Source organism: Ochotona princeps, chromosome 7 (assembly GCF_030435755.1).
Source record: "Ochotona princeps isolate mOchPri1 chromosome 7, mOchPri1.hap1, whole genome shotgun sequence".
Classification (NCBI taxonomy): Eukaryota; Metazoa; Chordata; class Mammalia; order Lagomorpha; family Ochotonidae; genus Ochotona; species Ochotona princeps.
This window is the reverse complement of record NC_080838.1, coordinates 6,264,401-6,287,033: the sequence shown is the minus strand read 5'-3', so window position 1 is coordinate 6,287,033 and position 22,633 is coordinate 6,264,401. Positions and strand designations below refer to the sequence as shown.

At 49.0% G+C, this 22,633-nt stretch overlaps 1 protein-coding gene across 1 annotated transcript in view; it reads right to left on the bottom strand.

Annotated features, from left to right (window-relative positions):
* The window catches only part of TMEM154 (transmembrane protein 154), a 42,966-nt gene extending 35,702 nt beyond the window's left edge, over positions 1–7,264 (bottom strand). Inside the window, exon 1 of the mRNA XM_058666754.1 lies at positions 6,975–7,264. Within this exon, the coding sequence (XP_058522737.1) occupies positions 6,975–7,038 (64 nt within the window). The 5' untranslated portion in view covers positions 7,039–7,264. The remainder of the gene's footprint in view (positions 1–6,974) is intronic.
* Between the last annotated feature and the right edge of the window lie 15,369 nt (positions 7,265–22,633).

Below are 22,633 nucleotides of genomic sequence, written 5' to 3'. Positions count from 1 at the left end.
TCGCACGCACCGGGCTAAGCACAGGAGGAGAAGGGTTAAGCTTGTGATATAGAAGGACCACTGCAGAAGTGAGACCAAAACAGATACATCAAGTACCCAAGGTACACACAGTTACCCAAGTACAATGGGACCTACAGGGGGTCTGCAGGCTCAGGGGGCAGAGATGGAGCTGTGTTTTGGGCACTCTGGACTCACACCATATGCTGGGGCACAACCTGGGAAAACTGAGCATGGCAGGGCAGTCAGATCTGGGTGGAGGTGATGGTGATGTGGGAATCACCAGCCTTGGAGGGAGATCAAAGGCAGACAAGTGGGTAGGATGGTCCCAGAGAGGTATAAGGAGCAAGGAAAGGAGAGACGAGCACCAGTATGAAGTGGACAGGTGGATAAGAAAGCAACATGCAAAAAGCAGAAGAGATTGTATCATTCGATTCTGCAAATGCTATAGAAAAAAAAAAACACAGACAGGAGGGGAGTGGGCCCTTGGGTCTATTGAGAGCACTTGTAACTCAGTAATGCGCCTGCTGGGTCCAGACCCATAGCCCCAGAGCAGAGCCCTGCAGGAGGACCAGAGAGTGGGAAAATGAGGATGCATAAGGGCCTTGGAGAGGGGAAGAGAGAGCAGCAGGTGCTCACACCCTTGTGACCTCTTACTGTGTGGAAAGACAGCAGGGCCACAAACCTCAGGGGGCCACTGCCCAACCAGCTGGGACCCTTTCTAAAGCAGGGGCGCACAGATATTTTTTCTCCAGGGGCCAGTGACTTTCAGTTTAAAGGTCAAGGATAGTCTACAACGACGTGTCTTCATCACCAGTAGAGCTGAACATCTGTGTGACAAGCATCTTAAACTTGGGGATCAGCAAAGCAAGCCCACAGCGGGGCAAGGCCACAGCTCTTAGCTCAGCAGGCACTGCACTTCCAGCTTTTTCTCTAGAAGAACCAACACCCTAGACTGGGCTGAAGTTCCCTCCACACCCACCCTACCAGCTCTCATTTCCCAGTGGCAATGGCAGACCTCAAGTCCAGGACCTGAAGTCCATTGACACACTTTCCAAAGATGCCTGTGTTTGTAGGCAATTGACAGCACACTGTGATGTATTGTGTGCATAATAGTCTTTTTGTCAACATCACTTGTGAGACTGCTCTGTCCTGACACAGGTAACCCAAGGTCTGGCTCGCTCGCTCTGGGGCATCTTACTCTGTGACTACCCCAAGTATCTCTGTGCTCCATTTGTGAGAGATGTAGGAGCCAGCTGTTGAGATGTACAGAAGGAGCTGTAAGGAGTTATTCCAATATCCCTCCCTGGACCCGGTGCCATTCCTTCTTCCTCACAGCTCATGAAGTTCGCGCCGGTCCAGCCATCCACCAATCGGATGTAACCTGGCATTCCACCTGAGAATCCCACCCCAATCTTCCAGCCCCCTCCCCAACTCCGCCCACTCGCCAATCATCCCTAGGCATTCACCTGCAGGCGCCAACCCCCTGGGGCCTGCCCTCAATCCCTCCCAATCCCCACCCCCTACATCTGGCAGACAAAAAGGCCCCATCTCAGGTGCGGCTCTCTCTCTTTCCCTTCTATTCTCTCCCCTTCTTCCCTAATCTTCACCACCCCTACCTTGTTCCTGCTCCGTTGGAATAAACCTCCTAAGATACCTCGTTGTGTCTGGTGTGTTTCAGCTTACGGCAAAGAACCAGGTTGTGGGAATTAGCTGCGCGTAATAATATCGTAATATCCTATGAACTAGAACTGTACAATCTTTTAAAATAACTAACAGGAGCAGCTTCAGCTAAACTGTTCTCCATAATGGTTGTAGGGAAAACTTCTGAGATATGGGACTACCTGGAAATTCTCCCAGTGAGCAGCATCTGCAGATACCAGATGAAACCCAAGAAGCAATCTTTTACATGCAGAGAGAACACGAATGCAAGTAAGGAACTCCCCAGGACCTGAGAACTAAAGATTGTAGAGGAAATGGCAATTTCAAATCATGCCTTTTACCAGGAATTTCCTAGACAAAAAGTTTAGATCCTCAGGGATGGAATAGGATCTATGGGCTTTCTTGGGGCTCCTGTCCATCCAGAGGCCAAAAGACAGAGCTGAAACATCAGACCTTGCCTTTGGGAAAAAAGAAGAAAACTAGAAGGGCCATCACCATAGTAAGCAAGGCTTGCACCTGTGTCCGCATCCCATATGGATACCGATACGAGTCCTGGTTGCTCCACTTTCCATCCAGCTTCCTGCTAACAGCCTGGCAAAGCAGTGGCAACAGAAGATGACTCAAGGCCTTGGGCCTCTGCACCTACCCAGGAGACCCTGAAGGAGTTCTTGGCTCCCAGCTTCAGATCAGCTCAGCTTACCTCCAACTTTGCAGCGTTTGGGCAGTGAACCAGAGAATGGAAGTCTCTTTTTATCTCTGTGTCTTTGACTTTCAAATAACATAGATAGATAGATAGATAGATAGATAGATAGATAGATAGATAGATAGATAGATAGATAGAAAGAAAAGCCACAGCAAAGGCCTTGGAACATTCACAGGCATGGGAGAGGCTGCTGACCCAGGTGGGCCCTGGACCTGCCCTTGACTTTGAGTTCTGGATTTGGTTCACTTCTTGTGGGCAGTCACTTTGGTCTCTGTGGTTAACTGTCTTCGTGCCTGACGTGACTCTGCGTCTAGCTGCTTCCCCTCACTGGATGGCTGTCCGTTCCTCAACCTGAGGCTGGGAATAAGCCTGCAGAACAGCACCTCCTTGCCTCTCCATGTGTCTTCCAGATCCTATTTGGTGCCATCAGGCCTGGGGTTTCACCTTTGCAAGGTTGCCAGTTAGGACATCATGTCATATGTAGCCTGGTGGTGAGACTAGCATCTCCTGGATTGGCAACCTTGATGTACCAGCACTACCCGCTGTACCCCACAACCTCCATCCTGACTGGGAGTCAGCCAATACAACTACAGTGCAGACATGCTGGTAGGCAAACTGCAGGATGCCTGGTTCCTTAGCAAGGACCACATCCCAGCCACGCTCTGTCCTCTTCAGTTCCTTGGGAATCAGTGCACACAATGGGACTCATTGCCCAGGTGCCTGGCTGTGTTTGCTTCCCCCAAGGCTCCGTGGTTCTGGTGGTCATTTTCCAGCTGGACTCCCAGACAGCAGCTCCCAGGATGCTGGACCGGAAGCTGAGCTGCTCTGCGTGCCTTGCCCCACCTGCCTTGTTGGATCCCCACCCTTCTGCAGCTGCTTCCCCAGTGTCTTCCAAAGGCTGCTTTTCCTGCTGCTGGGTTTAACTTTGCTAATCCCCCAGATTCCCTTGCTGCTGAGGCCACACCGGCATCAGCTCCTCCCTTCCCCCTTCCCTCGGTGGCTGGGCGGCCCAGCTTTTACCCAACTATCCCCACGCCTGTGCCTTGGCAGCCAGCACTCTCCCAACACAGACAAACGCAGCACTGTTATTCTCACTCAGAAACCCGAAAGCCCAGCTGGGAATTCTGTGATACACCTAGATCCGGGAAGGTAGGGACCTGTCCTGACCTGAACCTGGACACGTGGTCCCACAGGGCCTGGAAACTCTCCTGGGTTGCAAGGTGAAGGTTACAGTGCAAACCCCAGAGGTGCCATGGCACTTAGGTCTGCTGCTTGGCTGTGTGACTTTGGGCAAGTTACTAAGGCTCTCTGTGTCTCCGGTTTTTCATCTGGGAACCAAGGGTGCAGAGTACCCTTTTCTGAGGTTGTTCTGAAAATGAAACGGGTTAGGCTGTGAAGGGCTTATTTGGAACACTGCCTGGCATATGATGTTAGCAGTCATAATGAGTCATGCCATGAGTCATACATTCTGACTCCCTGTGGATATCCTAGTCTATAAGATAGTTCTGAAATCTGTACATACACTATTTTTTTTCATAAAAGATTTATTTTATTTTTATTTGAAAGGCAAAGCCACTGAGGGGAAAGAGAAATCTTCTACCCACTGGCTTCCTTCTTACATGGCTGGGATGACTGAAGCTGAACTGATCTGAAGCCAGGATCCAGGAGCTTCCTGCAGCTCTGCACAAGTGCAGGGTCCCAAGGACTAGGACCTCCTCCACTGTTCTCCCAGGCCATAAGCAGGAAGCTGGATCAGAAGTGGAGCAGCTGGCACACAAACTATGGGGTGCTGGTGGCATAGCGGAAACTCTACCTTTTATGCCTCATAACCTGGCCCCTATATGTATATATGCAATATTCTTTTTTATATACACACACACCTATGGTGCAGTTCAGTGTATTAGACACAGTGAGAGCTTACTGATAATAACATTGAACTAAATAGGATGATCAGAGCAACACGCTGTCATAGAAGACACGTGAAGTTGATTTCTCTTCAGCTTACCGACATTGCCAGCCCCCTGCTTGCACATTCCGGGGCTGTTAAGCAGAAACCAGGTTACTGGACACACGTGCTGTAGTCCCACCATAGTCCGTCTGATAATGGAGATAACAAGCAGGCATGGTGCCACCCCAATTGGCACCAGTGCTTCTCCATCTCAGGGTTCGCCCGGGAATTCTATGGCTTTTATTCTCCTGGAACACCCCTAGGAAACCTCCCAGCTCTCTCTGCCCACAATCTGTTTGATGCTCGTCATCTGGACCACACAGCCTCCTGGTTTCTGCTTCATGCTCACTAGTGCTCCCTTCTACAAACCACCCTGGTTTGCAGTAGCAGATGTGTCCCCGGCTCCGGGGGCCCGGGAAGTTGCGTTTCGTTTTCTGGGAGTGTGAAGCTGACACTGACAAGGCTGAGGATACAGAAGGCAGCGGGGAGCACCTCTCTCCACTTCATGGACAGGAGGCTGCTTTAAGTTTAAACTTTCTCAAAGACATCCTACACTGGCCCGGATACCTATACCCAAAGCTTGTCTGGAACTATGCTCAAAATCTCAGAAAAGCTATTCTCTCCTATTTTTTTTTCCTACTGTCTTCATTGGGGGTAGGGAGAGCCCATTAAAATAAACTAAATCCCCTGGCTTCAAAATGTTCATGAAAAATAGAATTAAAAGATAGTGAGAGGACAGGCATTTTGTGCTGCAGCTAAGTTGCTCACTGGGATGTTCATTTCCCTAGGCAGGGTGGTTAGTGGGAATCCTGGCTGCTCTATGCCCAAACTCCTGCCGGTGCTCACTCCGACGAACAGCAGGTGACAGCCCAAGTGTTGGGATCCCTGCCTCACCAGGAAGACCCAGATGGAGTCCCAGGCTCCTGGCTTCAATATGGCTCAGCCCCAGCTGCTGCGGGCATTTGGGGAGTGAACCCACAGATGGGAATCTACTCTTTGTGTATGTTGCTCTGCCTTTAAAGTAAACATCAAATAAAATTTAAAAAATAAATTTCAGATTTTTTTTTTGAAGGGGAGAGAGATAGGTAATGAGACAAATAATGAGAAGCAACAGATAAGTTCCCTTAATTCACTCTCTGAACACCCTCTCTAGCCTAGACTGGGCTGGGCTGGGCTGGGCTGGGCTTAAGTCTGGAGCCAGAGAGCAATCCAGGGACCCAACCACTAAAGCCATCCCCTGCTGCCTCCCAGGAAGGTAAAATGAGAATTTACTGTGTTTTCAGAAGCTCAAGACAATGTTGAGTGCCCATGTTACACTCAAGGCATGCCTGGGCATATGGTGCTATGTGAGGAGAGGTCACTAGAGGTGGGAGACGGGGCTTGGCTTCACCCAACCCGGACCTCGGTGCTGGAGGCATTCCAGGAGACGGCTGCAGAGGTCTAGGACACAGAGTGGCAGGTCCACAGCAACTAGTCCGCAAGGCTGACAAGAGGGAGCTTGGACCATCCCTCCTTCCTCCCCAGTCCCCCGCATGGCTGGAGCTGCTTTCCTGCCCCCAGTCACTGTGTGCCCCGACCTCCGTTCCAACCCAGCACCCTTCCACCTGAAAGTTTGCCTTCACTTTGCCTCTTGTGCCTGGAACACCTGGGTGTGCCTCACCAGGTACATCCAGAGAAAGAGAGGAGATACAGCTGGGGCAGGTGAGGAGTTGGGCACAGAATGTTCCCCTTCTGGAAGTTGCCACACCTCAGGGCAGTGCTTGATGTCCCCTGCCCCCACTCCACCCAGTCCTACCCCCTTTTAGTGAAAGAACTGTTGCTTTGGAACCTTCCTCCAATTGGAAATCCTGCTCTACTCTAGCTAGCAGCGGGCAGTCTCCATCTAGGGGAACCAGGCAGCTGGTTTATTTACCCAAGCACAGGGCAACAAAATCTTAGAGGTAATTGACTGCTCTGGCAACTGTCAAGGGCTTAAACTAACTACTGTTCTTAGCCTACAGCCCTGAGTTTCCGTACTTCATCTTTTTTCCAGTACCTTTGACTGGCTACCATCCTATGTGTGTCTCAAACTTTGTAACAATCGATGTAAAGGAAATAGCCTCAAAGCGACAAAGATCAAAGAAAAGCAGATGAAAGCTTTTTGCAGGTCTAAGAAGGGATGCTTGGCAAAGCCTGAGCTAATTTCCTGTTTTCATTAAAAAAAAAAAAGACTTATGATTCCTCTAAGTGTGCTTTTCAGTAGTAAATTTCTATACTCCGTTTTTTTTCTAAGAGCTTTTGGACTCAACAGACTTCTCAGCCCACACAATTAAAAGCAAATTTATTATTTCTCGGGTTTGGCTGACGGAAGCAGTCTTTGACAGATACTGCCAAAAAGTTTATGGCTTTCCTAATATGCCCATTAAGGTTGGCAAATTACAGAGATCCACACAACTTGGACAGCCGAGGAGCTTAAAAGGAGCGAAAGCAACGGGTGCACCTCAGCCAGCCGCAAGGAAAACAAAGTTCACCCTGCGCCCCAGCGCACCCCTGCCGCGCCTAGACAACTCGGAGGTCCTCTAGCGCGAGGACTGGGGTGCCTAGCTGTCCCCCTCCGAGTCAGCGATCTGTAGCCACCGGCGGCACCTTGCAAGCCCAGGGGGCAGGGAGCTGGCAGTCGCTTACCGTGGCCGGCAGGAGCGAGCGTGGCCAGCAGGGCGAGGACCAGGGCGGCGCGGCGAGATCTCATGTCAGGCAGGGTGCGCTCAAGATGCTGCGCGGGGCCTCGGTCTCCCTGAAACGCGAGTTTCCTGTTTCCTGCCTGTTCAGGTCGGTGCCGACTCGAAGAAGAGGTGTTTGCCTGTTTTTTAGGAAGTGATGTAACTCCACGGGAGCTTGTCAGACCAGCAAGGATTGCAAAAGACAAGTTGCTCTCCCAGCCTCGGTTCAGTGGTAGTGCAGCCTCAGGCCTCCTGGGCAGAGACCCCAGGGGCCACACGCAACCACACCCTGGGTGTGAGAGTTTGCTCAAGCACAGGTGCGTGCTGAGGGCTGTGTCCGCTGTCCAGGGAACTCGCTGCCAAGCTGGCAGTGTTCTAAACCAGCGCTGCCTCACGCAGGAGCTGTGTGAGGAGTTAGACTGGGTGGTAGGCAGTTAGGGTATTCTGAGTCCCCAAGTCATTTTTCTTCCCAAATAGAAAAGGGTACTTCCCCACCATGTTTTAGATTCACCAGAGCAGTCTCTTCCAAGGGACAAGGGTGCTATTAGCATATCAGTTCCCCACCTGAAGCACCAGCCACTACCTCCAGCCATTGTGTAGGAGGGTCCCAGGTCTATCTCCTTATCATTGAAAGGAGGACAGGAAGTAATATGCAGATGCTGAAGGCCTGGGATGTCCTGTCTAGCACCTCTCTGGTCTTTTTGTCCCAAAGACCAGGAAATTCCTTTGCCCTTGGAAAACCTCCTCTTTGCAAGAAACCTTTGGACACAGAGCAGATGGCACCTCCTTCTGTTTTGTAGTGTACCCTGGTGTCATTTTCTGTGAATGTGGTCAGGTAGAGTTGTTGCTGTTGTTGCTGTTGCTGTTGCGCTTTTTCCCCTTGGTCTCTTGGTGGGGTGGGGGTGGGCTAAAGCCATAGGAAGAAACATGTGATGTATGTGCCTGGTATGTACTATTTTGTTTTTGTTTTGCAAGAAGAGTTGAACTATTTTTGATAACAAGAGTAAATGGTGGAAAATGAAAAAAAAAAGAAAACCCCCTCTTTGAACTAAAGCTTTAAAGGGTCCCAACACCCCCCATCCACGGGTCTTTTCTATCTCAGAACCCCCTCTCGTCACTAGGGCGGGAGCCTCCTTTCTTAGCTTTTCTAATAAATCTTACTTTAAAACTAAACTGCGTCCGCAAGAAAATTCTTCTTTCCTGCGAGACAAGAATTGAGGTTGCTGCAGTATTCACGTTCGAAAAACCCTACAACAGAGCCAGCAGCCAAAATGTTTAAGGTTTATTTTCTTTGAAAAGCGGAATTACAGAGGGAGAATGTTAACATCTGCTGCTTTGCTCCTTGCCAAGAGCCTGGAGCTTCTTCCGGGTGTCCCGTGTGTGGGTGGCAGGGGCCCAAGCATTTGGGCCATCTTCTGGGATTCTCACAGGTGCATCCTGAGGGAGCTGGACCCCGAGTGGCACTCACATGGGATGCTGGCATTGCAGGTGGCCGTTTTCACCTGCTGCGTCACAATGCCAGCTGTGGGTGTAGTAGCCTCTTGACAAATGTGCCAAGAAATGGAGAGAGAGCAGCAGGGTGGGGGCATCAGACACCCCCCACCCCAAATCCTTCCGTGCAAATTGCCTAATCAGCTGTTTCTAGTCAGCAGGCCTTTGGGACCTGCCTATAACACACAGGTGCCTGGAATGCCTCCACCCTTGATTTAACTAACAATTGTTCAGTGCATTGCTGAGGAGGATCAGGAGGGATAGGAGTAGCAGGAGTAGGAGGAGGAGCAGGAGGAGGAGGGACAGGAGGAGTGTGAGCAGGAGGAGGGATAGAAGGAGCAGGAGGAGTGAGAGAGGAGTTAGACTGAGTAGTAGGCAGTTAGGGTTTTCTGGGTCCCCAAGTCATTTTTTTTCCCAACTATAAAGGGGTATTTTCCCCACCATGTCTTGGATTCACCAGAACACATCTCTCCCAAGACAAATGCATAGCTTATCAGGAATGCTTCCCCAGGAGACAAGAGTGACATTAACATATCTATTCCCCACCTGAAGCCTCCACCCAATTCTGTCTCCAGCCATTGCCAAGGGGGAGGGCTTCGGGCTGGCCTCTTTATCATTAGAAAGGAACCAAGGAAGTTGGCCAGTGACACCTTTCTGGCCTTTTGTCCCAAGGCCAGGTACCATGGAAACCAGGAATTTCCTTTGTTTATGGAGAAACATCTTTGAGGGGAACTTTTGAAGGATGCTTTCCCCACCATTAATATGGGTTTTTCTCTTTTTGCTTTTCCTCCTGCCACTATGGCAGGGGACTAGGGTCTTTTTACTTTTCCTCCTGCCACTATGGCAGGGGATAAGGGTCCTTTTCTATCTCAGAACCCCCTCTCATCACTAGGACGGGAGTCTCCTTTCTTAGCTTTTCTAATAAATCTTACTTTAAAACTAAACTGTGTCCGCATGAAAATTATTCTTTCCTGCGAGACAAGAATTTGAGGTTGCTGCAATATTCGGGGTTCAAAAACCCTACAACAGGAGGAGGAGGGACAGGAGGAGCAGGAGGAGCAGGAGGGATAGGAGCAGCAGCAGGAGGAGCAGGAGGGATAGGAGCAGCAGCAGGAGCAGCAGGAGGAGGATGAGGGCAGCAGCAGGAGCAGGAGGGACAGGAGGGACCGGTAAGGACAGCAACACTAAGATGCCCTGTATTCTTCCGAGAGTTCCAGGAGAGGGGAGGCCTGGCAGTGATGGAATATGGGCAGAGAAGCCAGGGAAAGGTAAATGCTGCTTTGTAAGTGTGTCCAGGTTGTTTGCTGCACGTCTCTTAGGATGACTTACATTGCTGGGGAAGCTGGGACATAGGTCTTCACCTTAACGGATGGACTTCAGGGTAATGACCATTTGTTCCTCTTGGGGTTTCGATTGATTGGATTGCCATGTGGACTTATGATTTGCTATTTCTGGTGGGCCCTGTTATCACCAAGCTTGGTTAATAAAGACTCCTTAATAAACCTTTAAAAAAAAGATTTATTTTATTTTTATTACAAAGTCAGATATACTGAGAGGAGGAGAGATAGAGAGGAAGTGGAGCTGCCAGGATTAGAACCAGCGGCCATATAGGATCAAGGAAAGGACCTTAGCCACTAGGCCACGCTGCCAAGCCCAAGTCCTCGCTTTGAACGCACCAGGATCCCATATGGGCGCCGGTTCTAATCCCGGCAGCTCCACTTCCCATCCAGCTCCCTGCTTGTGTCCTGGGAAAGCAGTTGAGGACGGCCCAATGCATTGGGACCCTGCACCCGTGTGGGAGACCTGGAGGAGGTTCCTGGTTCCTGGCATCGGATCGGCGCAGCACCGGCCGTTGCGGCTCACTTGGGGAGTGAGTGAATCATCGGACGGAAGATCTTTCTCTCTGTCTCTCCTCCTCTGTATATCTGACTTTGTAATAAAATAAATAAATCTTTAAAAAAAAAAAACATTAAGCTGGCAGTTACCCGAACTTGTGATAAAACTGTTGATGTTTTTTGCCGTTTAGGTGACAATATAGAACGGTGGGAGAACACACCCATGGTCAATCTTGGGCGATTGATTTGAGACCGACAGAGCTTTAATCATACTCCCCTGTGGTGTGAATAGGCCGCTAGCTCAGGGCCTGCTCCTGCTGACTTTGGGTGGTGATTATTCCTGCAGGGGCACACATTTCTCCAGCTGTGACACACACATGCCAGGGAGAAGGCCCAGGGTTTGGGCGTTTTCTTTGGTTTGCTGTTGATGTCCTATTAAAGCTACCTCTGGCTTGTAGTTTGGGAAGGACAAGGCTGAAAACCTTGGGCTCTTCATTTTTTTAACTGCAGCTAATGATAGAGCCTTGCAAAGTTGGGAGACTTTAAAAAAAAAGTTTTTGGGCCCAGCGGCGTGGCCTAGCGGCTAAAGTCCTCGCCTTGAAAGCCCTGGGATCCCATATAGGTGCCGGTTCTAGTCCCAGAAGCTCCACTTTCCATCCAGCTCCCTGCTTGTGGCCTGGGAAAGCAGTTGAGGATGGCCCAATGCATTGGGACACTGCACCCACGTGGGAGACCCGGAAGAGGTTCCAGGTTCCTGGCATCGGATTGGCGCGCACCGGCCTGTTGCGGCTCACTTGGGGAGTGAAACATCAAACGGAAGATCTTCCTCTCTGTCTCTCCTCCTCTCTGTATATCTGGCTGTAATAAAATGAATAAATCTTTTTTAAAAAAGTTTTTATTTATTTGTTTGGGGCTGGCATAGGGACACTGTAGGTTAAGCTGCAAACTGTGGGGGCTGCTATCCCATTAGTGTGAATTCAAGTCCAAGCTGCTCAACTTTTGTTGTTGTTGTTTTTAATTGGAATGCAAAAAGAAGGAAAGCTCTTCCATCCACTGATTCACTCCCCAAGTGGCCACAATGGCTGGAGCTGAGCTGATCCAAAGCCAGGACCCAGGAGCTTCTTCCACGTCTCCCACATGGGTGCAGGGTCGCCAGGACTTGGGCCGTCCTCCACTGCTTGTGCCTGGGAAAGGCAACAGATGATGACCAAGTATTTGGACCACTGCCACCCAGGTGGGAGACCAGGAGGACATTCCAGCCTCCTGGAATACAGCCACGGCTGGTATGGACATTTCGCGGGAGTGAATCAGAGGATGGAGGGCCACTTTCTTTACTTTCTTCTTTCTAATCTGCTTTTCAAATAAATAAATAAAAATAAACATCTTATTTGAGATATCTATATCCATATATGTATATCCAGATAGATAGATAGATAGATAGATACATATATGTTTAGATCTGGAGAGAAACAAAGATTTTTCCAGATTAACTGGCCCGCGCCCCCACAAGCCCGTGGGCCACCTGCACGGGAAGGAACCCGAGTCCTTGAGCCATCACTGCGACCTGTGGGAGTGTGCATCAGCAGGAAGGTGGAACCACAAGCAGAGCCAGGGTGCAAAGCCAGCACTTGGGGATGGGACGTGGGCCTCCTAAGCAGGGTGCTCCCCAGGGCGCCCACCTGGGCCTCTGTTGAGGGAGGCTTTGGCTGGCTGGGCCCCGCGGCCCAATAGCTCCCCCTAGTGCCGACAAGCCTGCACCGTCTTGCTTCTGAGCTGCAGAAGCCTCCCACAGCTTTTGTAGTTGACATGTATTGTTTTTCCTGCTGAACAAGCATTCCCAATTCTTGGGTGAAGAAGCCCTTCACCGTAGCAGAAAGCTTCTACAGGGTTCATCGCAAAGTTCATGAAAACTATTATTAAAAGATAAGCTTATTTTGGTGAAAAAAATAATTCATGTAATTTTTTTTTCCATAATATGCATTTTCATGAACTTTTACATGACTCCTATCTGCCTTTTTAGGAGCTGGCCCTCTAACTACCCTCTGTCTGGAAGACACAGCATGGCTGACCAGTCACGCTTGGAGTGGTCACATGTCCATCAGATTAGACAGATGTACAAAACACTCGGAGTCTGTGGGGGCATCCCGCCCCACCACACCACTTCTGGGACCCCTCTGTTGCCCAAGTCCCTCGACGTGACAAAGCTGATCTTTAGGAGAGGAGATGATCATCATTGATCGTGCTAGCACCTCAGGGCATCTCTGCAGCAGTTGACACCACTGGGAGATGGCATGGAGAGGAAAGGGCTTCTGACCTTTGGGTCTTCTAATTTCAGCAGCCGGAACTTTGGCAGCTAGCCATCTGGCCTCAGGTGAATTCTCAGACACTCATGGCAGGAGTCAGGGCCTCAGTCGCCACTGGGAGGCACAGGGAAGGACATATGAGAGAAGGGTAGGCTGTACAATAAGGATGGTGGACACTGGGTGGGGGGGTGATCTTGGTGTCTGCTGTGGACTTCTAGGCACCAGGTAGGGAGGGCATGGTGTCCAGGAAATGCCCAGAGAGAAAACTTGCCTACCCAATCCCTCCCACCCCCAATAAAGCGCTGGCCCTCGCTCCAGAGCCCAAGTCCAGCCCTGCATGAGTAACCACCTGGGAAGGGGTTTTCATGCCTGATCAAATCTGAGAACTGCTGGTGGTTGGTTTTTAGCTCCTGGTGGAGGGGAAGGGATGCCTCTTTCCTCCACTAGCAAACGGTTAAGTAGCACCTCATGGTTTCCCTTTTTGCCCTGGCTGCCAGGCAGCCCAGTGCTGAGCAGAAAGCCAGACTGAAGAAATTGGCCCACCTTAATTTTGTTCAGCATTTCTACTATTTCGCAGGGCGCCCTCCCTTCTGCTGGCCTTCCTCCAGCAGCTTCAGACTGTATCAAGATCTGTTTGCTGTTTCTCTGGCTCTGCACCCAACTGACCCGATCTTGCTCATCAGTGGCCTCCTACGCCTGTTACAAAGGAATTCAACTTCCTCCCACTGCTGTTCCGTTTTTGATCAAATCATGCCTTCATGCTTTTTTAGTCCCCCTTCAAACACATCTGTGAGTAATGTTAAACACACAAGGGCTATCGGGAGTGAAGGATGCTGACAAGTGCCTCAGGGCTTTGTCTTTTGTTTCTCTGTTTCATTTGACCTCTCAGAATCACAGTTGTTGGTGGCATGGCGAGATAAATCCTCAACACCAAGAAAACTAAAATATACAAAAGCACACAGGTTTGGAGGATTTAGCAATTTACAAAAGAATTCAGAAGCATGCTGAAAGAAACAAGGTTTGTATATGGGCAGTACCATAAGTGAGCAAAGCTTGAGATCACATTTGTCTGAAAGTGGAAGTAACAGTGTGAGTTGAGGGAAGAGTATTTAGCCAAGTAGTTAGCGTTCTTCCAGCCTACCTGGGCAGTGCGCCTGGATTCAAAGTCCAGCTCCACTGCCAGTTCCAGCTTCCTGCTAATGCAAACTTTAGGGGAGCCCTGGATTACATTCCCTGGGCCAAGCTCCCCACCCTGGCTGCTGTGCACCACTGGGGAGTGAATCAGCAGTGAGTGTTCTAACCGACCCTCACTCTCACTCTGCCCCATACCTTACTTCTCAAAAAAAAAAAAAACAGGTATGAATTTATCTTGGTGCATAAACATTTCGCAGATTCTGGAACTCTATCCAGGTTGCCCTGATGGGTGCTAAGGAACCATCAACTGGAGCCACCCCGATGCCTCCCAAGGGGCAATCAGCAGGAAGCCCAATCAGAAGCAGAATTCTGATCCACATTCTGGAGTGGCCTTCACGCATCCCAGCTGCTGTTTAGCCACTGCGTAATATTCACCCTTGAAGCATTTTTTTCATAATAGGTGAAAATATGCATAAGAATGCATGAATTTTGATGGTTTTGGTACTAAAGTAAACTCAATACTTTTAATTCCATTTCCCACCGGTTCACTTACCAAATGGCCACAATGGCTGAAACTGAGTCAATCCAAAGCCAGGAGCCAGGAACCTCCCCCAGATTTTCCATGTGGGTTCAGGCCACAGGCAGGGATCTGGAAGGGAAGTGGAGTAGCCAGGACATGAGCCGGCACCTATATAGGATCCTGGTGCTTACAAAGGGAGGATTATCCAGTTGAGCCATCACACTGGGCTCTTGCATTTCTAGTTTATGAGAAGGTGACTTGCACCTGGATGAGATCAGAAAGGTGGAGTCCAGCTGGGTGCAGTCTAGGTCTGCCAGAGCTGTAGCCCTGTGACCACAGAGATGTGTGTGAGCGTAAGTCAGGGAGGGCGTTCCGCAATATTTGTTACATTGTAGCAACATGTCCCTAACTGTTTGATACATCTCTGAAAATTATCATCCAAGAGCTGTGCACCTAAAAGGAGAAAGAGAAGTCAAGAACTAGTTTTGACAAGCAGTGAAAAGTATGGCTGTCGGGTCATGCCAGACTCCTCGCAAAGACAGTGCTGCTCCTGTCTTACTTCTGCCAGGGCCGCCTTGTAAGGAGTTACTCCAATAGCCTTCCTTGGACCCGGCACCATTCCTTCTTCCTCACAGCTCATGAAGTGCGCGCCGGCCTAGCTATCCACCAATCAGATGTAACCTGGCTTTCCACCTGAATCCCACCTCCCAATCTTCCAGCCCCCTCCCCAACTCCGCCCACTTGCCAATCATCCCTAGGCATTCACCTGCAGGCGCCAATCCCCTGGGGGCCTGCCCTCAATCCCTCCCAATCCCCACCCCCTATACCTGGTCGACAAAAAGGCTCCCCCAGATGCCGCTGGCTCTCTTATCCCGGCTCTTATCCCTCCCACTCTTACCCCGCTCTTATCTCTCTCTCTCTCCTCTCTCTTGCTTTTCTTTGCTCTCCCGTCTTCCTCCGGCCTCCCTTCCCCCCTCCCCTTCCCCTCCACCCTGTTCCTGCCTGGTTGGAATAAACCTCCTAAGATACCTCGTTGCGTCTGGTGTTTCAGCTCACGGTAAAGAACCAGGTTGTGGGAATTAGCTGCGCGTAATAATATCGTAATATCGCATGAACTAGAACTCTACCATCTTTTTAAATAACTAACACCCCTACCCCCACCTGCAGGGGCCGCCGCTTGGTAAGCAGGGCAGACAGTAGTGACAGGCAGGTCGGCTATGCTGTGATCACCCTTGGCACTCCCGGACAATCGAGGTAAAATTCCTGCTCACAGAAGTGCTTGTTAGAGCCAGGGTAGCGAGAGCCCTATGGCATTTGGGCTTGTGACTCTGCCCGCCTCCCTTTCTGGTGATGTGATTTAGCCTGTCTCAGTTGTAAGGTTTTTGAACCCCGAATACTGCAGCAACCTCAACTCTTGTCTCGCAGGAAAGAAGAATTTTCATGCGGACACAGTTTAGTTTTAAAATAAGATTTATTAGAAAAGCTAAGAAAGGAGACTCCTGCCCTAGTGACGAGAGGGGGTTCTGAGATAGAAAAGGACCCTTATCCCCTGCCATAGTGGCAGGAGGAAAAGCTAAAAGACCCTAGTCCCCTGCCATAGTGGCAGTAGGAAAAGCTAGAGAGAAAAACCTGTATCAATGGTGGGGAAAGCATCTTTTAAAGGTTCCCCTCAAAGATGTTTCTCCATAAACAAAGGAAATTCCTGGTTTCCATGGTACCTGGCCTTGGGACAAAAGGCCAGAAAGGTGTCACTGGCCAACTTCCTTGGTTCCTTTCTAATGATAAAGAGGCCAGCCCGAAGCCCTCTCCCTTGGCAATGGCTGGAGACAGAATTGGGTGGAGGCTTCAGGTGGGGAATAGATATGTTAATGTCACTCTTGTCTCCTGGGGGAAGCATTCCTGATAAGCTATGCATTTGTCTTGGGAGAGATGTGTTCTGGTGAATCCAAGACATGGTGGGAAAATACCCCTTTATATTTGAGAGAAAAATGACTTGGGGACCCAGAATACCCTAACTGCCTACCACCCAGTCTGACTCCTCTCACATCTCTGTGCACTGTGGAGGTCTGGAAATAGGAGCTGCATTAACCTTTATGGCTTTGTTCTGCTCAAGGTTCTGCCCCACAAGAGAGCCTACAACCAATCAGCAAGGACACGCTTGATGAACAGAATTAAAGAATTGAAAAATGGTCCTTATCCAAGTGGGATTTAAAAATAAATCTCTTATTTGCACCTTGAGATTGCATTTGCAAATGATTACAAGTTACTGAATCAGAATCAAGCAATTTCCCCTGTCTCCCTGCAAAGTGTCATTCCTGAAGTGTTGGAAGGGAGAACTTCAATGAGAAGAGCCCCAGAACACCTGTGCAAATTCTCTCTGCACTCCGGAGTGGTTTCTGCCCATCTCACAAACCTGTGTGTCCTCCCGCCTCTGGCCCATTGCAAAGCACACTGCCCCTTCCCCCAAAAGGAATCAGACACAGCAGAGTGGCTCTGTGAGTGTTTGGGTTTGCTTGACACCATCTAGGGATATATGTGTTGTCAGTTCCAGCACACTACCATATGGGGCTTTGGCCGAAAGGGGGGCCCACTTAGGATACTCGCACAGCACTCATGCAACTTCCTCTTGGACACGTCTTTAGGGATTGAGAATTCTTATGACTGGGGGCATGATAAGAGAAACAGCATTTTTTTTTTCTTTTTCTAAGTGGTCTAAATACTTCAATTTATATTATTTTTTTACTAGAATATTTTATTTTATTATTTTATTTTTCATTTTGTGATGCAGTTTCATAGGCTCTGGGATTCCCCCAACCCCTCCCCATACCCTCCCCCATGATGGATTCCTCCACCTTGTTGCAGTATTACAGTTCAAATCCAGTCATGATTCCTTCATTGCAAGCATGTACCATGCATGGAGTCCAGCATCTTATTGTCCAGATAAATTCAACAGTTTCTTGGGGAGACCATCTCTGGTCTGAAAGCAGAGTTGGCAGAATATCATCCCCTCCAATGAAAAGCCCCAACATACCATCAACAACAATTTATAGCATTATGGAGTTAATTGACATAGTATTGAGTGACCAATATGTTAGAAAATACAGGTGCTTAATCACATCCTGTGATTACTTCATTGATATTTCAATTTTAGTTTATGCACAACCAGCTACTATACACCTTAAAATTGCTATAGGGTACTATTCAACTGTCTCGTGTCTATTTTCATTTTTGTGTTTAGCAGTTTATAGTGTTGAAGCATAGTTTATACTGAACTTGGCAGATTTTAGGATAGTCCAAACTGGCTTATAACTCTAACAAGGCATAAGTCAACAGTTGAGGCGCAGAACAGTTTTAGGAGGGGTGTGCAGAGAAATCTTCAATACCTTAGTGAGAAGTAACTAAACTTTGTGTCCTACCTAGTAAGGTATATGCGAGTCCAAGCTGATCGTTTCCTGTCAAAACAGCATTCTTTTCACATGCAAACATTAGTAGGTGGGAAAAGCAGTGAGAATAAAATATGCTTTCACACACGCTGAAAACTGGGAGGCTGGGATCTACCGGGAATTACAGACAAGGCTACTTTACGAAGCCCACAGGAATATGCAATTAAAAGATTGAATGCGGTGTGCAAAAATGGAAATAGTATACACTGGATAGAAGCTTCAAAAATTCGTAAGAAATGTGCTTGATAAAAAAAATACTAGGCCTGGATTCCAAAGTTTTCTTCTACAAAATAAGCTTATTGTTTTATTCTATTTTCCGTGAGCATTTGGAAGCACCTGCCAGCTCCGGAGAGAGATTGAAAGTTGGGGTGGGTCAAAGTCAGGGAGAAGGAGGTAGAATAAAGAAACCATGCTTCCCTTAGCATCATTCTGCATTATTGTGAAAAACAACGCATAAATTACCTTCATACCACTAAAAAACAAAGGTGTGTGACTCGGAGGAAGAAGCTTACAATTACACAATGGTTTTCAAGCCTGCAGGCGGGTTGGCAATCCCAGCGGGGAAGAGGAGAGATGGGTCAATGAGCAAGCTTAGATTTTTGAAATTACCCACCAGCAGCTGAACGTATGTGTCCAGAGTGAGACCAGCAAACAAAGCTGAAAGAAGGGCAGCGTTATTTGGGAAATGACCATTCAGTGGACAGAATGCAGTGAAGCTGCTGAGTCTGTAGTCCTGGGTGACTACACACACATCTGGACATGAGGGCTAGCAGAGAGACATTTCAGCACGCAATCAACATGCTTTGGAGCGCAACAGTTCCATCTTGGAGTACCTGGGTGTGACCAATCCCAGGCTCTGGCTCCTGCCTCCTGCCTCTTGCTAATGGGCACCCTGGGAGGTCAGAGATGCTGCCGCCCTTATGGGAGACCTGCGCTATGTTCTGGGCTCTTGGCTTTGTCCTGGCTCAACCCCGACCCTTGTAAGCCTATGGGAGTGGGCCAGTTGACAGGAGCTCCATTTGTTGGTCAGTCTGGTCTCATGGTCTATGTGCCTATCTCCCTTTGTCTCTCAAAAAAAGGTAAAAATTCCTCTTGTCTCTGTGATGAATAGAAAAGAACACACACGGGGATAGGGAAGAGTCAGGGAAAAGATGAAAGGTACCTAAAGACAACGCAAAAGCTCATCCTAAGCCATGGATGTAGTACTGCACCAGAAGTACTGCACCTGCAGGGGACCACTGGTAATGCCTGAAGATACTCTGTGGTTGCTAGAACCTGGTGCTACAGGCACCTAGTCCGTAGAACTCGTGCCCAGCCCAGCCTCTTACAGCAAAGAATCATACAGCTCAGGATGGCAAGAGGGCTAAGGCTGAGGAGCCTAGACTGAGTAGTCAGATTCACTGAGATGCTAACACCTCGGGCAGCACGTCCTTTCCAGTGGACAAGGTGTTTTCACACCCATTTGCTCCTGAGCACAGGGCAGTCATCCTTGTTTTCTCTGTGACAGCTTGAGAACATAGAGAGCTAAGCACTGATCCAGGGCCACTGAGCACAGAACCGCAGTCTTGGGCCCTAGCCACTCAGACGGCACACACAGTCCCCTTGGAGCTAAATGGTTGGACCAGTGCTCGTTGCCGACACATCACAAGGTGGCTTAGGGAAAGGGGCTGATGAGGCCAAAGCGAGGAAGGCACCATCGCAGGAGTACAGTCGTCAGGGGAAACTGGTGGGACCTCATCCTGGTGTCGGTGAGACCGTGCCAGCGTTTGCCCTTGGTCACTTTGCCACATGCACACCAGGAGCGGTTCTCTGTGTACTGAGACCTGCAAGGGCTTGGCTGTCTCCATGAAGGACAATCTCATGAGGCTAGAGAGAGGGGCTCATTCCTGAACTCTCGTGAGCTGCACCTCGGTGAAGGGAATCCAGTCTCACAGTGTGCACGGGGTCTGCTTCTCCTTTTACTTTTTCCTGAGTTTAGAGATTTTAGCTGAACCTCCTAATCCTGCACACTTCCTCCTTTCTCCCTCTTCTTGGCCTTCTGCGTGTCTTCATTTTCCTCTCTTTTCTCCTCTGCTTTGCCCAACCCTGGTGCTGTTCCTCTTGGGCCCAAAGAGGTAGAACTTGTCACATGGTCAGAGTTTTTGTTCTAGCCTAGGGACCTAAACAAGGGGCATGCTGGGCAAACACAGCTGAGGAAGAGCAGAAATAAAGAGGAGAAAGAGAGAGTGTGTAGAGACAGACACAACAGCGATGCTGTTGTATAGGATGCTGGGACCAGGACCTGGCGTGAAGTTCGAGATGGAAGTGGATTGTATCGGCACAGAGCAGCTCCAGACGGTGCTGAGGGTGGGAATGCCATGACTCATCCTGGGTCATGGGATGTGTACCCCATGAGCGTTTCCCTGCCCGCACTGGGTTCCCTCTGAGAGCAGCACCGCACTTGACGTTGGTGGCCTGCCCTTGAGGTCTGAGGCTTCACTGCCATTCAAATGATGCGGCTCACTGAGTCACTGGACGCAGATGAAAATAGCATTGTGCACAGGCTGTCCTTCTGCGTGGCTATTTAAGTCCTCAGGACATGAGGTCATAGCACAAATCCTCACACTAGGCGCCATCAGCTGACATGAACTCAAATAGCTGTATGACCACAATTCCATGCTCAAGGGCGCCGAGACAGGCTACAGTAGCACATTTGCCAGCCCTGGAATGGAGATGGTCACACCAAAAGGGAAAGCACTTCAACCCTTCTGGCACCCTCCAGGGGACCACACCCCACAAAAGACTGCCTGCCTTTTTAACAAGTTACTATTGATATTTTAATATGACATTGTAAATATTTTTCAGGGTAACACATTCTTGGTGTGGAAAAATTAGAACGTGTAAATCCCTGGAGAGCAAAAAATAAGTGTCACCCGTGACCCCCCACCAATGGCTGTGGAATCTTCAAGAAGGTCACAGCAAATGTGTGCAATGAAAAAATTAGGCCTGAGTTTCCTACATTTTTTTCTTATGTACCAAATGAAACTTACCTTTTAACACGGGATTCCACAGACTTTTGGCAATATCCTCATCTCTCCGAGTTCCGACTACTTGCTCAATGAACCCATTCACACATGCGAGTCTGGTGCCTTTCGTTCCTAAAACCCCTGGGTAGGTCCAAGCAGGTGCACCAGACTTCTCATTGTACTGGTTGGACCCAGAGTGGCATTGACCCTAGGCTGTCCAGTGACCAGCTGTTTCCTGTATCAGAAGACTTGTCCCCTAGCAGGATCACCACAAGCTCCTCTGTCAAACCCTCTGAAATCAGGATGAAGGCTTCACATTTCTTGGGAGCTGCTGGAGAAAGACAGAATGCCCAAGCCTGGAGACAGAAGAAGAGGTCAGAGAGAGGGGACATCCCGATGGCCTTAGATGGAGACAAGGGGAGGCTGGGCCCCCAAGCTGGGAGAGGACACTGGGCCCATCCACGGTCAGCCTCACTGTGAGGGCCCTTTCAAATATACTTCTTGCCCCACTATTCCCAGGCTTAGCAGAACCCTGACCCAAGGTGAATCTCTGCAACATTATGGGAAATGAAATGAGTCATTCATTCTCTCAAACAAATTTCAACTCAAGATATTGTGAGAACTCCAGATGTAACATCATGTTTCTTGATGTTAATTTGTATGTGCCACAAATGTCTACAGACCAATACAATTACAGCATCTCCACAAAAGCAAAGACCACAGGAATCATTTGGAATATGTTTGATTTCAAGAAGACCTGACTTAAAATTCTTAATCAGAGCAAATGCCATGGTAGAGCAGGCTAGGTCTCTTGCCTACAGCACCAATATCCCATACGGATACCAGTTCAAGTTCTGGCTACTCCACTTCCCATCCAGCTCCCTGCTTACAGCCTGGGAAAGCAGTAGAGAATGACCCAAGGCTTTGTGCCTCTGCATCCACATGGGAGACTCAGAGGAAACTCCTGGCTCCCAGCTTCAGATCAGTTCATCTCCAGCCATTCCAGCCATTTGAGTAGTGCACCAGCAGATGGAGGCTCTCTCTCTCTCTCTCTCTCTCTCTCTTTCCTTCTCTCTGTAATCCTGCCATTCAAATAAAATAAATCTTTTTTAAAAGTGCTGAATCAACAAAGAGCCTCATGTAACAAAACGTCTGAGACACGCAGGTGCAGGGCTGAGCGATGTCACCAGGGACCTGAATCAATCCATCTTTCTGTCCTGCCCTCTTCAAGACATTCTTGACTTTGACCCTGAGGCTTATTTCCTCACAGATGGCAACTTCTCTTCCAAGAGGCCACTTTCGCACAGCTGGGTCTGCGTCTAGAATACAGGACAGTTCTCATTCCTGACAGGAGACACTTTCTCAACAACCACTGGCCGGCTTCCTTTCAGAAAGGTTTCATTGCCATATTTTATTTATCTCTCTTTATTCATCTTTTACAACTGTATTTGAAAGGCAAAGAGACAGAGATGGAGAGAGAAAAAAATGAATGTTCTCTCATCCATTGTTTTACTTCCCAAATGCCCACATCAGCATCCAAGGCTGTACCAAGCTGGAGCCAGGAGCCAGGAGCTCCATCCACAGCTCCTGCGCAGTCTATCAACTGCTGCTTCCCAAGGTGTGCACTTGCAGGAAGCTGGGTCGGAAGCAGAGGCAGGACTTGAACCCATGCCCTCGGAGATAGGACGTGGGCATCCCAACCAGGACCCTTAAACCAAACACCCGTTCCTCATTGATGTATTGCAGCCAATCCCTGGCAAGACAAAAATGAGAGTTAAAGGTAGACTATAAAATCTAGATAACATACGGATTAAGAGAAATGTAAATTTTTGTATAGTTTAATGAGAAGAGCAACATTGAAGCTGAGGAAAATTGTGCTGTAACTGAACCATG